We start from the raw sequence: 12,847 nt of genomic DNA on the forward strand, positions 1-12,847 counted from the left end.
CTCTGTGGGAACCATGGGCTCACCGTGACCAGAGTGCTGCTGCTTCTCTGCTGTCCCTGGCCCCAGTGCCCAAGTTCTGAGCCCGGCTCCAGCACCACGGTCAGGGGAAGAAGGGCTCTGAGGAGCAGTGGAGGGAGGGCAGGCAGCCTTCAGAATGCTAGCTGTCGCATCAGTCCCTCCGCCTGGCTCTTTTTGTAGAGGACCTGCTCCTCCGGGTGCTAGCCATCACCAGTTCCTCTATCCCCGAGAACATCCAGAGGTAAGGCGGCACTCCCCCGACTCCAGTCTGGGCACCTTCTCGTCTTTCCTGGCCCTGTGTGAAACAGTCATGGCCTGGCCCAGGGGTGTAAAGTCAGCATGACCGTAAGCAGGACCATGGGGTGATGCCTGCCCCATGGGGACCAGGGGCTGAGGGGGCCTAGGAAGTGGTCCTGAGACGGGCGCAGGCAGATCCAGGGCAGCGAGCGTGGGGTAGAGCAGGGGTGACTTCTGGGCTTGACCACTCCTCTTCCTGTGGCAGCCTCAGGTGCCGCCGCTGCGTGGTCGTGGGGAACGGACACCGACTGCGGAACAGCTCACTGGGAGATGCCATCAACAAGTATGATGTGGTCATCAGGTGTGTGTGTGGGGACTTCCTACTGCTGTTTGGGAACTGGATATCCAAGCCAGGGACTGTACACAGGCCCAGGAGGCCTCTAGTGATGGGAATCCTCCCCCCAACCCCCAGATTGAACAATGCCCCAGTGGCTGGCTATGAGGGTGACGTGGGCTCCAAGACCACCATGCGTCTCTTCTACCCTGAATCTGCCCACTTCGACCCCAAAGTAGAAAACAACCCAGACACACTCCTCGTCCTGGTGGCTTTCAAGGCAATGGACTTCCACTGGATTGAGACCATCCTGAGTGATAAGAAGCGGGTAAGCTGGGGGACAGACTGGGGGCTGAGGCCTGGGGGTGGGGACACTGCCCGAGTCAGGACCTCACGCTCCTTGATGTCGGCCTGGCAATCCTAAAGAGCCTGTGCGGGGATAGCAAGAACTAGGCTCCCGGCAGTCAGCGCCTTAGGCTGCCCTCCAATGGTAGTGTTCGGGTAAGCCGCCCCAGCAACTGGGTATAAAAGCCTGCAGGCGTCAGGTGGCAGCAGCCAAAGGCACCCATGCTCCAGGGCTGTCTGCGACAGGAACACTTTCTGAGTAGGTGTTTGCCTGTGAGGAACTCGGGAGCCGAGGAACCCTCCAGCAGCCATCTCTAGGCCGAGGGTGGGTTAGAGCAATGAGGCGTGTGTCCTAACAGACGGTCCCCAGAAAGAGTTCACTACATCACTTTGCCATCGGTCACAGGCTGAACTGTCCCATCTGGCTTTTTTGTCAAGTGTTTAGACAGCCTAAAACTTTTAGTTCCTTCTACCTGTGTGGATGGTCTTGGAAGTGGTCCATGGCTTCGACCCTCTGCTTTATACACCTGGTCACCTGGCCTCCCGAGGGGGCGCCTCTCTTTCCCTGGTCCTCTCCTGGTCTCCCATCTCTGGCACAGACTTCACCTCCCTTTCCTGTCACCTTGTGTTCCTGAAGGCCTCTGCCATCACTTGGCGCCCCTCGTCTGGCTGAGGACCACTGGGTTGGATTTGAGAAACAGGGCTTCACCTGCTGCTGTCTCTCTTCTGACCCCACCCTCCTAGGTGCGAAAGGGTTTCTGGAAACAGCCTCCCCTCATCTGGGACGTCAACCCTAAACAGATTCGGATTCTCAATCCCTTCTTCATGGAGATTGCAGCTGACAAACTGCTGAGCCTGCCAATGCAGCAGCCACGGAAGATTAAGCAGGTGATGATGGGAAGTCGGGTCCGAAGGCTAGGGTCCTGGGTGGGGTGTAGGAGGGACGTTCCTGTGGGCTTAGGAAGCCGTGGAAGGACCCATAACAGAGGCAGTGGTTTGCATTTTCCCTCCAGGAACACACCTGTCATAAAAGTTGCTGCCGCAAAGGGGAGTCCACACTCTGGAGAACTAAGGGGCGTTTACTGAGTGGGGAGGGATGGGGACGGCCTGGATGTGGTTTAGGGGCTGGTATGAGAGGATGATTTTGGCAGGCGCCAGTCAGAATTTGTCAACTGGGGAGTTGCTGGAATAATCAGTGGTCTGATCTGTGGAACAACTTGAGCCATGCGGTTACTATGAGATATGCTTCATCTGTGATCTGATCTTGAAACCCTGGTCTGAACGAGTTCTAAGAGTTGGAGTTTCAACAGTTTGTCTTGCATGTCATGGTTTGGGATGGTGTGTCAATTCAGGGAGTCAATGCAGTTTTGCAAGTTATGGGTTTTTGTTTTGTTTTAGAGATAGGGTCTCACTCTGTCACCCAGGATGGGGTACAGTGGTACAATCATAGCCCACTGTAACCTCGAACTTCCAGGCTCAGGTGATCCTTCTGCCTCAGCCTCCTGAGTAGCTGTGAGACTACAGGTATGCACCATCACGCCTGGCTAATTTTTAAATTTTTTTGTAGAGATGGGGGTCTCACTGTGTGGCCCAGGCTGGTCCCAAACTCCTGGCCTCAAGTGATCCTCGTGTCTCAGCCTCCCAAAATGCTGGGATTACAGGTGTAAGGCACTGTGTCCGACCACAAGTTATGTGTTTCTTCTTTTTAACCTGATGTCCTTGAGCCATAGCAAGTTATGGTTTTGAGTGCAGTGCCCTGGTAGTCTTCAGCTGGTGGGCTCTAACCCACTTTGTAGCTTCCCAAGTACTTCCACCCATATCTTGGAGCCCCTTGGGGAGGCCGTGTGGGATGGTGAGAGACAGGTACCAGCAGACACAGGTATGGCGCTTGGCTGTGCTGTGTACTGTGTGGGGCTTGGCAGGTCAACTGCTCAGAGCCTTGTTTTTCTTGCCTGTATGGTGGGATAATATCCATAATGACCTTTTAAGGCCTGTTGTAGGATTTTAAAAAATAATAATGATGTAAAATACCTATTCTGGAGACCGATACACAGGGCCTGCTCTTTAAATATTTGCCAGATTTTGAATAAATGCTTTTATTGTTTACTGAGCATCTCCTGTTATTGCATGTTCGGTGGTGAATAGCTGCTTTTGTGACTGCTCAATGCCAGGCCCCGAGTCTGCATGCTTGGTGAGGAGGTTGTGCTCCTTGCCCTACGGAACCTCAGTCCAACAGAGTAAGAATGCAGCTTGCACTGTGGAGTGATAAAATTCCACAATGGAGAGTTGTTCCCAATGTCGTGGAATCTCAGAGGAGGGACAGACATCTGCTGAGAGATGTCTGGGAGGCTCCCCAGAGGAGGTGATGCTGGAGCTGGGTCTGGAAGGATCAGGCAGAGAGCTGGGGAAAGGCATTTGGCCAGAGCCACATTTGGCCAGAGCAGGCGGCATCTCCAGCACTGAACTGTTCCAGTACAAGTGGCACTGAAGGGCAACAAGGAGGAGTTTCATGCCATGCATAGGATTACAGATGGAGAGGAGGCTGGAGAGGGAGATGAGAGAGGGCCAGGACCCGAACCCAGCTCCTGGCGGTGGAAAGGGAAAAGGAGGAAATGGACTCAACATTGTATTGGTTTTTTTTTTTTTGAGACTGAGTCTCGCTTTGTCTCCCAGGCTGGAGTGCAGTGGTGCCATCTCAGCTCACTGCAGCCTCTACCTCCCAGGTTCAAGCGATTTTCCTGCCTCAGCCTCCCAAGTAGCTGAGATTACAGGCACGCGCCACCACACCTAGCTAATTTTTGTATTTTTAGCAGAGACGGGATTTCGCCATGTTGGCCAGGCTGGTCTCGAACTCCTGACCTCAGGTGACCTACCCGCCTCAACCTCCCAAAATGCTGGGATTACAGGTGTGAGCCACTGCGCCCAGCCTGTGTTAGCTTTCCATTGCTCCTTAACTAATACCACAAGTTTAGCGGCTAAAACAGTACCCACGTACTGGCTCGTAGTCCTGTAGATCAGAACAGCAGGGTTTGGCTGGTTCTCTGTTTAGGCTGTCACAAGGCTGGACTCGGTTTGTCAACCAGACAGTTCTCATCTGGAAGCTTAGGGGAAAATTTTGCTTCCAGGTTCATTCTTGTGGTTGAAATAATTTGGTTCCTGCAATTGTAGAACTGAGGTCCCTATTTCCTTGCCGGCTGTCAGCTGGAGGCTGGGGGCCGTGCCTGGCTCTTAGAGGTGGCCCACATTTCTTGCCATCCAGCCTCCATCTTCAAGCCGGCGATGGCACAGTAGATCCTTTCTGTGCTTCAGATCTCTGACCTTCTCCGCTTCTGGTCTTGACACCCGGATTTAAACGTTCAGGTAATTAGGTCAAGCCCAGCAGGACAGCCTCTCCTCTTATGTTCAACTGTGCCATATAAAGTAACGTCACATAATCGCATCATATTCACGGGCTCCCCACACGTGCCAGGGAGGAGATCACACGAGAGTTAGGGTCACCGGGGTTCTCTTACAATTCTGCCTTATATGTTTTACAAGTGGAATTGAGAGATTTCTGACCAATTCTGGGTTTCTAGCTTGGACAGCATTGGGGATGGTAACATATTTAACTAATAGAGTGGCAGGAAGAGGAGGAATTTGGTGAGTATAAGGAGCCTGTGACCAGGCAGAGCTGGCTAGAAGGCCATGGAAGTGTGTCAGCCCAACTGGATGAGATGACACACTGGTGGTGAAAGCAACAAAGGTGGAAAAAGAAGGCCCAGCCAGGGAGTGGAAGATGAGAAGACAGGAGAGCTCCGAGAGGGAGAAAGCTGGCGTGTCGACAGGCCTGATGAGGTCCAGGAATGGCTCCCAAACGGGTATGGGCAGCTGAAATTGTGTGCAAAGCAGGTTACTGAAGCTGAGGAAGGCGAGGTTGGAGAAGTGAGAATATCAGGCTGCCCATCACTGCGGATGAACTAGGCATGAGCAAGTGAGGTCCTCAGAGCAGCCAGTAAGGTGGATGGGAAAGGTACTGCTGTCCTGCTTTGAAGAAGGAGAGGCCAGGCACGGTGGCTCATGCCTGTAATCCCAGCACTTTGGGAGGCAGAGTGGGCAGATCGCTTGAGCCCGGGAGTTCGAGATCAGCCTGGGCAACATGGTGAAACCCCATATCTATAAAAAAAAAAAAAAATAGAGCGCCACCCCCATAAAGGGTCGCACAGCTAGTGCATGTCAGAGCCCCCAGGTCTTCTAAATGAGGTCAGGCTCTCCAAGGAGGAGGACAGAACACTTCCTTTCCTTTGAATGAGTTGCTTAACACTTTTGTAAGCCCCGGTTTTCTCATCTGTAAAAGGGGGCTAATAATAATATGTACCTCCAGGTGTTTTTGTGAGACTGGATGAGATAATGTCTTATGGTAGGTAGGTAAAATACTAAACATAGTGTCTGGCGCATAGTGTTTAAAAGGTAACTAATATGATGATGATGGTCATTCTGATTGTTAGTCTTATCTCTAGAGGCCCCAGGCCTCCCCCAGGTGTATGGAGCTGGACCATCCAGAATGGTAGCCACTAGGCACATGTGGCTATTTACTTATTTATATTTGTTTATTTTTAGAGATGGGGGTCTTACTATATTGCCTAGGCTGGAGAGCAGCGGCTTTTCACAGGTGCATTCTTAGTGCACGACAGCCCAGGACTCCTGGGCTCAAGCAGTCTTCTGACCTCAGCCCCCTGAGTTGCTGGATCTATAGGCATATGCACCTCTGCACCCAGCACATGTGGCGATTTAAATTTACAATTTAATTAATTAAAAATTAATAAAGTAAATTCAGTTCCTCAGCTGCCCTGGCCCGATTTGCATGCTCATTAGTTGCATGCTCATTAGTTCATGGCTCGTCTTGCTGGACAGCACAGATGGAGAACATTTCCATGACTGCAGAAAGTTCCAGTGCAGAGCGCTGGCAGAGATGATGGAGGGAGGAGCAGGGCTCCCGCTAACGCTGTTTTGCCCCTGTTCCTCAGAAGCCCACCACAGGCCTGTTGGCCATCACGCTGGCCCTCCACCTCTGTGACTTGGTGCACATTGCCGGCTTTGGCTACCCAGATGCCTACAACAAGAAGCAGACCATTCACTACTATGAGCAGATCACGCTCAAGTCCATGGTGGTAAGTGCCTAGCTCGTGAGCACGGTGGGGCAGGGGGCGGATGGGAAGACAGTCAGAGGGACACTGGGTGAGTGGGAGCAGCGCTGAGACCCAGAGGTGGCTCCTGGAGTCAGAACTGGAACCGAAGCATCTGGACTCCCTGGCCAGCATCGTCCATGTTCAGCCACATGGATTTCGTCTTCCTTCCAAGAACCAGCCTGGGAAAGGGAGCTCCCAAGAAGTGTGGGGCCATGGGGAGGGGCAAGGAGACTTTCCTGGGGACAGAGAGGTCCCTGGGAGTCCCTCAGTTTATTTCCTTGGCTGTCTCCACAGGGGTCAGGCCATAATGTCTCCCAAGAGGCCCTGGCCATTAAGCGGATGCTGGAGATGGGAGCTGTCAAGAACCTCACGTCCTTCTGACCTGGGCAAGAGTTGTAGCCTGTCGGTTGCCTACTCTGCTGTCTGGGTGACCCCCGTCCGTGGCTGTGGGGGTGCCTGGTGCCAGTATGACCCACTTGGACTCACCCCCTCTTGGGGAGGGAGTTCTGGGCCTGGCCAGGTCTGAGATGAGGCCATGCCCCTGGCTGCTCTTATGGAGCCGAGATCCAGTCAGGGTGGGGGCGCTGGAGCCGTGGGAGCCCGGCCAGGGCAGGGGGCTCGTTGCTGTGGCACCCCCTCTCTGCCAGCACCAAGAGATTATTTAATGGGCTATTTAATGAAGGGGTAGGAAGGTGCTGCGGGCTGGTCCCATGCATCCAGGAAAGAGGCCAGTAGAGTATTCCGCCCACTTTTTATAAAAATCTACAGTGATGGCCCCACCAACGCCTAGACACAGCACCGGCCTCCCAGGAGGGCAGGGGCATTGGGAATGGGTGGGTGCCCTCCAGAGAGGGGCTGCTGCCTCCCAGCGGGCATGGGAAGGGCACTGGTGTGGGGGTTCCACCGAGAAGGGGACCTCATCTAGAAAAGAGGTTACAAACCTACCATTAAACTATTTTTCCTAAAATGGAAGCAGTTGTGATGTCCTGTGTCCTTTCAGGTGGGGGAAGGCATGGGATGGGGTGTAGCAGTGGGCAGGCTTGTTAGACCAGAGCAGGGCATGATCGCTTGGGAAATAATTACTTATTGAGTCCAGTGTTGGGTGCCTGGTCATGCATTATCACCCTGGCACAGCAGGAGAGCGAGTGGTGCTCACAGCAGCCCTGTCTGCAGACACCCAGCCTGGCACCCTGCATTCTGGGTTACTGCCAGAGGAGGGAGGGGCTGGAGGATGCCAGATGAGAGTGCCAGAGTCTGCTCCCACCTTCCTTCCTCTCTCCCCCACCATTCTTCAGTTACCCAAATCTCATGCTTGGGAGGTACGTGTTTTAAGGACAGGGGTGGGGTCAGACAAAGAAAGCCAAGTTTCCCTTCTCAGATTAAGTGGGAACCAGAAAATGGAGTTTACGGAAGGTCTTGCCAGCAGCCCAGGCTGCCAGGATGGGGTGGGCAGGCCTGGAGGGCAGCGTCGAAGGGATTTGGCAAGGCCTATCAGCCAGTTGCCGGGCCAGGGGATGAAATGGTTTCTTTCCTGGGTCTTTAGAATCATAACAATCCTGCCGTTTGCCTGTCTCTCCCGCCCTCGTTCTCCATCTTCCCAGATCCTGCTTAGCTGCCAACTGGGCTTCCCGCCACCCCACAGCTGTTCCTTTACATCTGGAGCCAGGAGGGAGAGCTGGAGCTCCCCGCTTGGGGAATGGAACTGGCAGCTGTGTTCCTGGCTTTCTCGGAAAGACTTGCAGCCTGGAGGTTTTGAGACAAGCCAGGCTGGGACAGGACAGATAAAGAGGGGCAGCAGTCTGGGAGGAACAGAGGAAGATGACATGGTTCTCCACAGAGTGTTGGAATGGCCTTGAGGACACCCACCTCATCCCCCAGAATGGCCCCAAGGACCCTCCCAGGGAATAGAAGGCCTGCTCTCTCAGTGGCCTGGCCGCTTTGCTCAGGGAGATGGGAGTTCTGAGGGTGAGTAGAGCCCCAGCATCTGCAGCCCCAAGCCCGCTCCCCTCCACACGGGCACCCTTTGTCTTGAAGGCTGTGTCCTGGGGAGGGAGCCTGCAAACAGCAGGGGTTGTGAGTGGGGGGGGGGGGGTCTCAACTCTGCTCACCCCTGATGCATCCCCAGCTGCCGCTCATGCAGAGATGCAAAGGAGTGTCCTTTTCCCCATCCAGGGCCATTGAGAATGGCTGTCTGCATACATGATCCAGCTGGCCTGGACTGAGGCCACTGCCTGTTACTGAACGTGCCTAAACTCAAGCCAGAATCCGGCACACAGGGGTGGGTCAGACCCCTCCAAACTCCACACACGCACACATGTAGACATGGGAGCATTTTACATTCTTGGTGGGTTGTTTGTGATTACGTGTGCAGACAGTCCTTCCTGCTCACATACTGAGAAGACTGCGAATGTGGGGTGTGTGTGCACCCAAATAGGCCATTGTTTGCTTGGGAGGTGGGGATAGCTTTCTCCTGGGTGCCCAACATCCTACGCATATTGAGGCAATACTGGCCAAGGGTCGGAGCTGAGAGTGGAGCTTTGATGTGGGGCTGTTGGATGGGGTTCTTTGGTTTTCTGGGAAAGGGACTTTAAGTCTTCAATTAGCCCAACCAATGCGAATGAACTGCCTGCCAGCCTGCCTGGGATTGATTAAACCATGCCCTGGAAATGAGCAAGGGAAAGAGCACAGTAGGGCACGTGCTTGAGGGCAAGTCAGGAGATCTGGGTTCTCAACCAGCCTCTGTCGCCTTATTCTGTAAGTACGTGGGCCAGTCATTTCTCTGCAACAAAAGGGTGGGTCCAGCTAAGGAGAACCGCTTATCTGGGAATTACCTAGGGAGACCTGGGAATGGAGATTCCCGGGTCTCACCCAGGCTGCTGGGGACAGGACCCACGAATCTGGAATTTCATCAAGCACCCAGAAGCACCGCTCTAGGAATCTAGACCCAAGGATCATCGTACGAGCCTCTTGAGTCTACGGTCTGCGTGTCAAGCCTGCGCTAATCCCCGGCGTCCTTAGGCGGCGTTAATTAGGCGCACGCGCAGTTCCCCCCCCCACCCCGGGCGGGCGGGCGGGCGGGCGTTGGGCGGGGGAGGGGCTACTGATGCAGATGGCCCCGCCCTGGCGGCGGGCCGTGCAAGCGCTGTCCGCACCGGCGCCGCGTCGACCCTCGCGGCCGTGGGAACCCGCCTGGAATCTCGCAGGGCCGGCCGGGCTTCGTCCAGGTTGCCGGCCTCCTCCCCGGGCTTCTCGGGATGCTGGCCCCGGCGCCCCGGCCGGCCCCTCCCTGGCAAGCGGCTCAAGGCTTGGCGACGGCTCAGGGGAGGCCGGGCGGACTGGGGAGCCGCCCGCCTCCGAACTCTCGCTGGGCCTCCGTCTTACGACCTGCTTTGGGTTCACCGCAGAGGCGGAGGTGAAACCGCCTTAGGCTGCGAGGGAGTGGAAGAGCTCTGCCCCATTGAATTTAGATTCTGAAAGTCCACAGAGGGGAAACTGAGGCCCGGAGAGGAGAAGGGACTCCCCCCTCCATCACCTTGCTGGGCAGGATAAGAGTCAAGGTCTGTACCACAGGAACACGTTTAAATGTTACTCTATGTTCACATCACATGGGGTGCCTTAAGTTTGGACGCTTAAGGTTTTATTTACATTTTCCAAGGACATAAATACATTCCGTTGCTTTCCTCCAGAGGCTGCCTAGCCTACGAAGAGTTTGAGCTTGGAAGCGGTGCACACCAAATAGGGACACGGTTGGACTGTGAGTTCAACTCCCTACTCTGTCGTTTAATTAGCCGAGTAAACCTCTGCTTCTCCATCTGCAGAAGAATGATTATGCATGTCTCTCTCACAATGAGGTTTTAAGGACCTAATGGGAATATGATCATAAAAACATTTTGTAGACTGTAAAGTATGATATCAATATTAATTGGAAAGCTGCCTTGCATCATGGAAAATGCCAGAGGGTATGAAACAGGTTAGGTACATTTGTAGGGCCAAATACTTGTCCAGGAAGTAACATGGCTGGTTACAGAAAAGTCTTTGTCTTCAAATCACCCACAAGCTAGGCAGGGGAAGGTAAGACATCAGTGAAATGACTGCAACACAGGCTTTGCGTAATCAAACCATGAACATTGTTTAAACTGCTTTCTATTGGTGGTTTTCTTTTTTTCTTTTTCTTTTTTCTTTTTTTTTTTGAGACAGGGTTTCACTCCTGTCACCCAGGCTAGAGTGCAATGGCACGATCTCAGCTCACTGCAACCTCCACCCCCCAGGTTCAATGGATTCTCCTGCCTCAGCCTCCCGAGTAGCTGGGATTACAGGCACCCAGCTAATTTTTGTATTTTTAGTAGAGATGGCGTTTCATCATGTTGACCAGGCTGGTCTCAAACTCCTGACCTCAGGTGATCCACCCACCCTCAGCTTCCCAAAGTGTTGGGATTATGGGCATGAGCCACCGCGCTCGGCTGTCAGCGGTTTTCAAGTTGAAGTCGGACACCTTTAGGGATTCTTGGGGAAAGAGTTTTCTTGGGAGACACTATCCATTTCGATGGTACCTAGCATGCCACAGTAGATCCCTAAACAAAGGTTGAGAAGTGTAACCTGAGTTTGTCAGCTCTGTTCTGATCTCTCCAACCTTTTTGAAGTCTTCGTTATAGCTTCAGAAAACTGTTTGTTAGTTTCCAACATTCCCATGATTCTGTACCAGATGTGGTTCCAAGAAATCAGACCTTTCTGACCTATAAGTTTAAGGAGGGTATGCAGGTGGTGTGGGTGTGGGTGTGTGTCTGTCTGTCTGTAGTTATAGCCAGTTTTCCTGTCCAGTTCATTCTCATTGAGTTTATCTCTCTTGTTAGAGATTTTTGGGATCCTGCACCCAATAAATAAGAAGAGGAGATGAGCCTTGAGTCTCATTAGATGACAGATTTTTGAGAAGCTCAAATGTATGGGAAGGTTCCACTTCTTCACTTCAAGGGACTGCAGATGGTGTGAAGCAGGTGGGAGAGACCACAGTGCAAAGAGGGTTATTACAACAGGGCTTGGCAAAAATTTTTTAGGGAAAAATGAACTTCGGGAGGCAGGTGCTGTTTTTTGCCCCATTTCGGGTTCCCAGGGAAGGCTAACAATTTAGACCCCCACCACCTGAAAAGAGATACAGCTTCCTCTCAAGAGCCTTGGAAAGCTGGGAGGGTAGAGCTGGGTGGAGAGAATGAGAGCAGTCTCAGATGTTGAAACAACCCTAGGGGTTTGGAGTTGGAATTGCTGAACTGAGTTAGTCCAGAACCATCTATCATTCTGAGTCTTCCCAAAACACTGTTTACACACATCACCAACTTTCACACTTAAGGAGTGTCTCCCCCTGTTTCTCTTCTTACTAAGCATAGAGCTAGTGGAGTCTGGTTGGAGATACCCTTCAGGTCTGTGCTCTTTTTCTCAGTGAATTTATGTTGCACTGATGGAGCCCTTGCGTGGCAGGAGAGCTAGAGAAACTTTTATTTATTTATTTTTATTTTATTTTATTTTTTTGAGACGGAGTCTCACTGTGTCTCCCAGGCTGGAGTGCAGTGACGCGATCTCGGCTCCACCACCAGGGTTCACCCCATTCTCCTGCCTCAGCCTCCCGAGTAGCTGGGAGTACAGGTGCCTGCCACCATGCCTGGCTAATTTTTTGTATTGTTAGTAGAGACGGAGTTTCACCATGGTCTCGATCTCCTGACCTCGTGATCCACCCGCCTCGGTCTCCCAAAGTGTTGGGATTACAGGCATGAGCCACCACACCCGGCCGAGAAACTTTTCATTTATATTAAAAGTCAAATAGGAATCCCTTATCTGAAAATTCTGCTTAAATCCTTATCTATATCACTTTATCTCTACTTGTCGTCTTCTTTTATTCTCTGAAGTGCAATGCCCATTATGTCAGGCCTCTGAGCCCAAGCTAAGCCATCATATCCCCTGTGACCTGCACGTATACATCCAGATGGCCTGAAGCAACTGAAGATCCACAAAAGAACTGAAAATAGCCTTAACTGATGACTTTTCACCACTGTGATTTGTTCCTGCCCCACCCTAACTGATAACAGTATATTCTCTCCGCCCTTAAGAAGGTAATTTGTACGCCTATCCCAAACCTATAAGAACTAATGATAATCCCATCCCCCTTTGCTGACTCTCTTTTCAGACTCAGCCCGACTGTACCCACATGAAATAAACAGCCTTGTTGCTTACACAAAGCCTGTTTGGTAGTCTCTTCAGACGGACGGACGTCACACATTAATGTCTCAAATGTACTTCCTAGTCCTTGGGCAGCAGAGCCTAGCCCTTTAATTTCCTTCCAAAGGTAGTGAAGGTGGTAACTTTTAGTCCACCTGGACTTTGTCTCATTGAAAGTCTCATCTTCAGACTGGGCATGGTAGCTCATGCCTGTAATCACAGCACTTTGGGAGGCCGAGGCGGGTGGATCACCTGAGGTCAGGAGTACGAGACCAGCCTGGCCAACATGGTGAAACCCCCATCTCTACTAAAAATACAAAAAAAATTAACTGGCCATGGTGGTGGGCACCTGTAATCCCAGCTACTTGGCAGGCTAAGGCAGGAGAATCATTTGAACGCGGGGGTGGAGCTTGCAGTGAGATAAGATCACACCACTGCACTTCAGCCTGGGCAATAGGGCGAGACTCCGTCTCAAAAAAAAAAAAGAAAAAAGTGATCTTCAGAGGGATGATTCCCTTCCTATATTCAGCTTTTATCCAGAATA

General features: G+C 52.3%; 1 protein-coding gene across 50 annotated transcripts in view; it reads left to right on the forward strand.

The window, feature by feature from the left end:
- The window catches only part of ST3GAL4 (ST3 beta-galactoside alpha-2,3-sialyltransferase 4), an 86,516-nt gene that overhangs the window by 53,470 nt on the left and 20,199 nt on the right, over positions 1–12,847 (forward strand). For 24 of the 50 annotated variants that reach the window (XR_012423890.1, XR_012423881.1, XR_012423886.1 and 21 more), the window contains 9 exons: positions 199–259; positions 521–616; positions 728–917; positions 1,679–1,822; positions 5,938–6,081; positions 7,701–9,656; positions 9,786–9,853; positions 10,950–11,090; positions 11,994–12,323. Coding sequence is in view for 19 of the 50 variants with exons in the window: in XM_074015591.1 (XP_073871692.1) it covers positions 199–259; positions 521–616; positions 728–917; positions 1,679–1,822; positions 5,938–6,081; positions 6,394–6,480 (722 nt within the window). In the remaining 31 variants the exon portion in view is untranslated. Of the gene's footprint in view, positions 1–198; positions 260–520; positions 617–727; positions 918–1,678; positions 1,823–5,937; positions 6,082–6,393; positions 7,067–7,700; positions 9,657–9,785; positions 9,854–10,949; positions 11,091–11,993; positions 12,324–12,847 lie in introns of those variants that run through there. The other 26 variants (XM_074015591.1, XM_074015587.1, XM_074015588.1 and 23 more) reach the window with 6 other exon arrangements.

This window comes from Macaca fascicularis, chromosome 14, assembly GCF_037993035.2.
Source record: "Macaca fascicularis isolate 582-1 chromosome 14, T2T-MFA8v1.1".
NCBI lineage: Eukaryota > Metazoa > Chordata > Mammalia > Primates > Cercopithecidae > Macaca > Macaca fascicularis.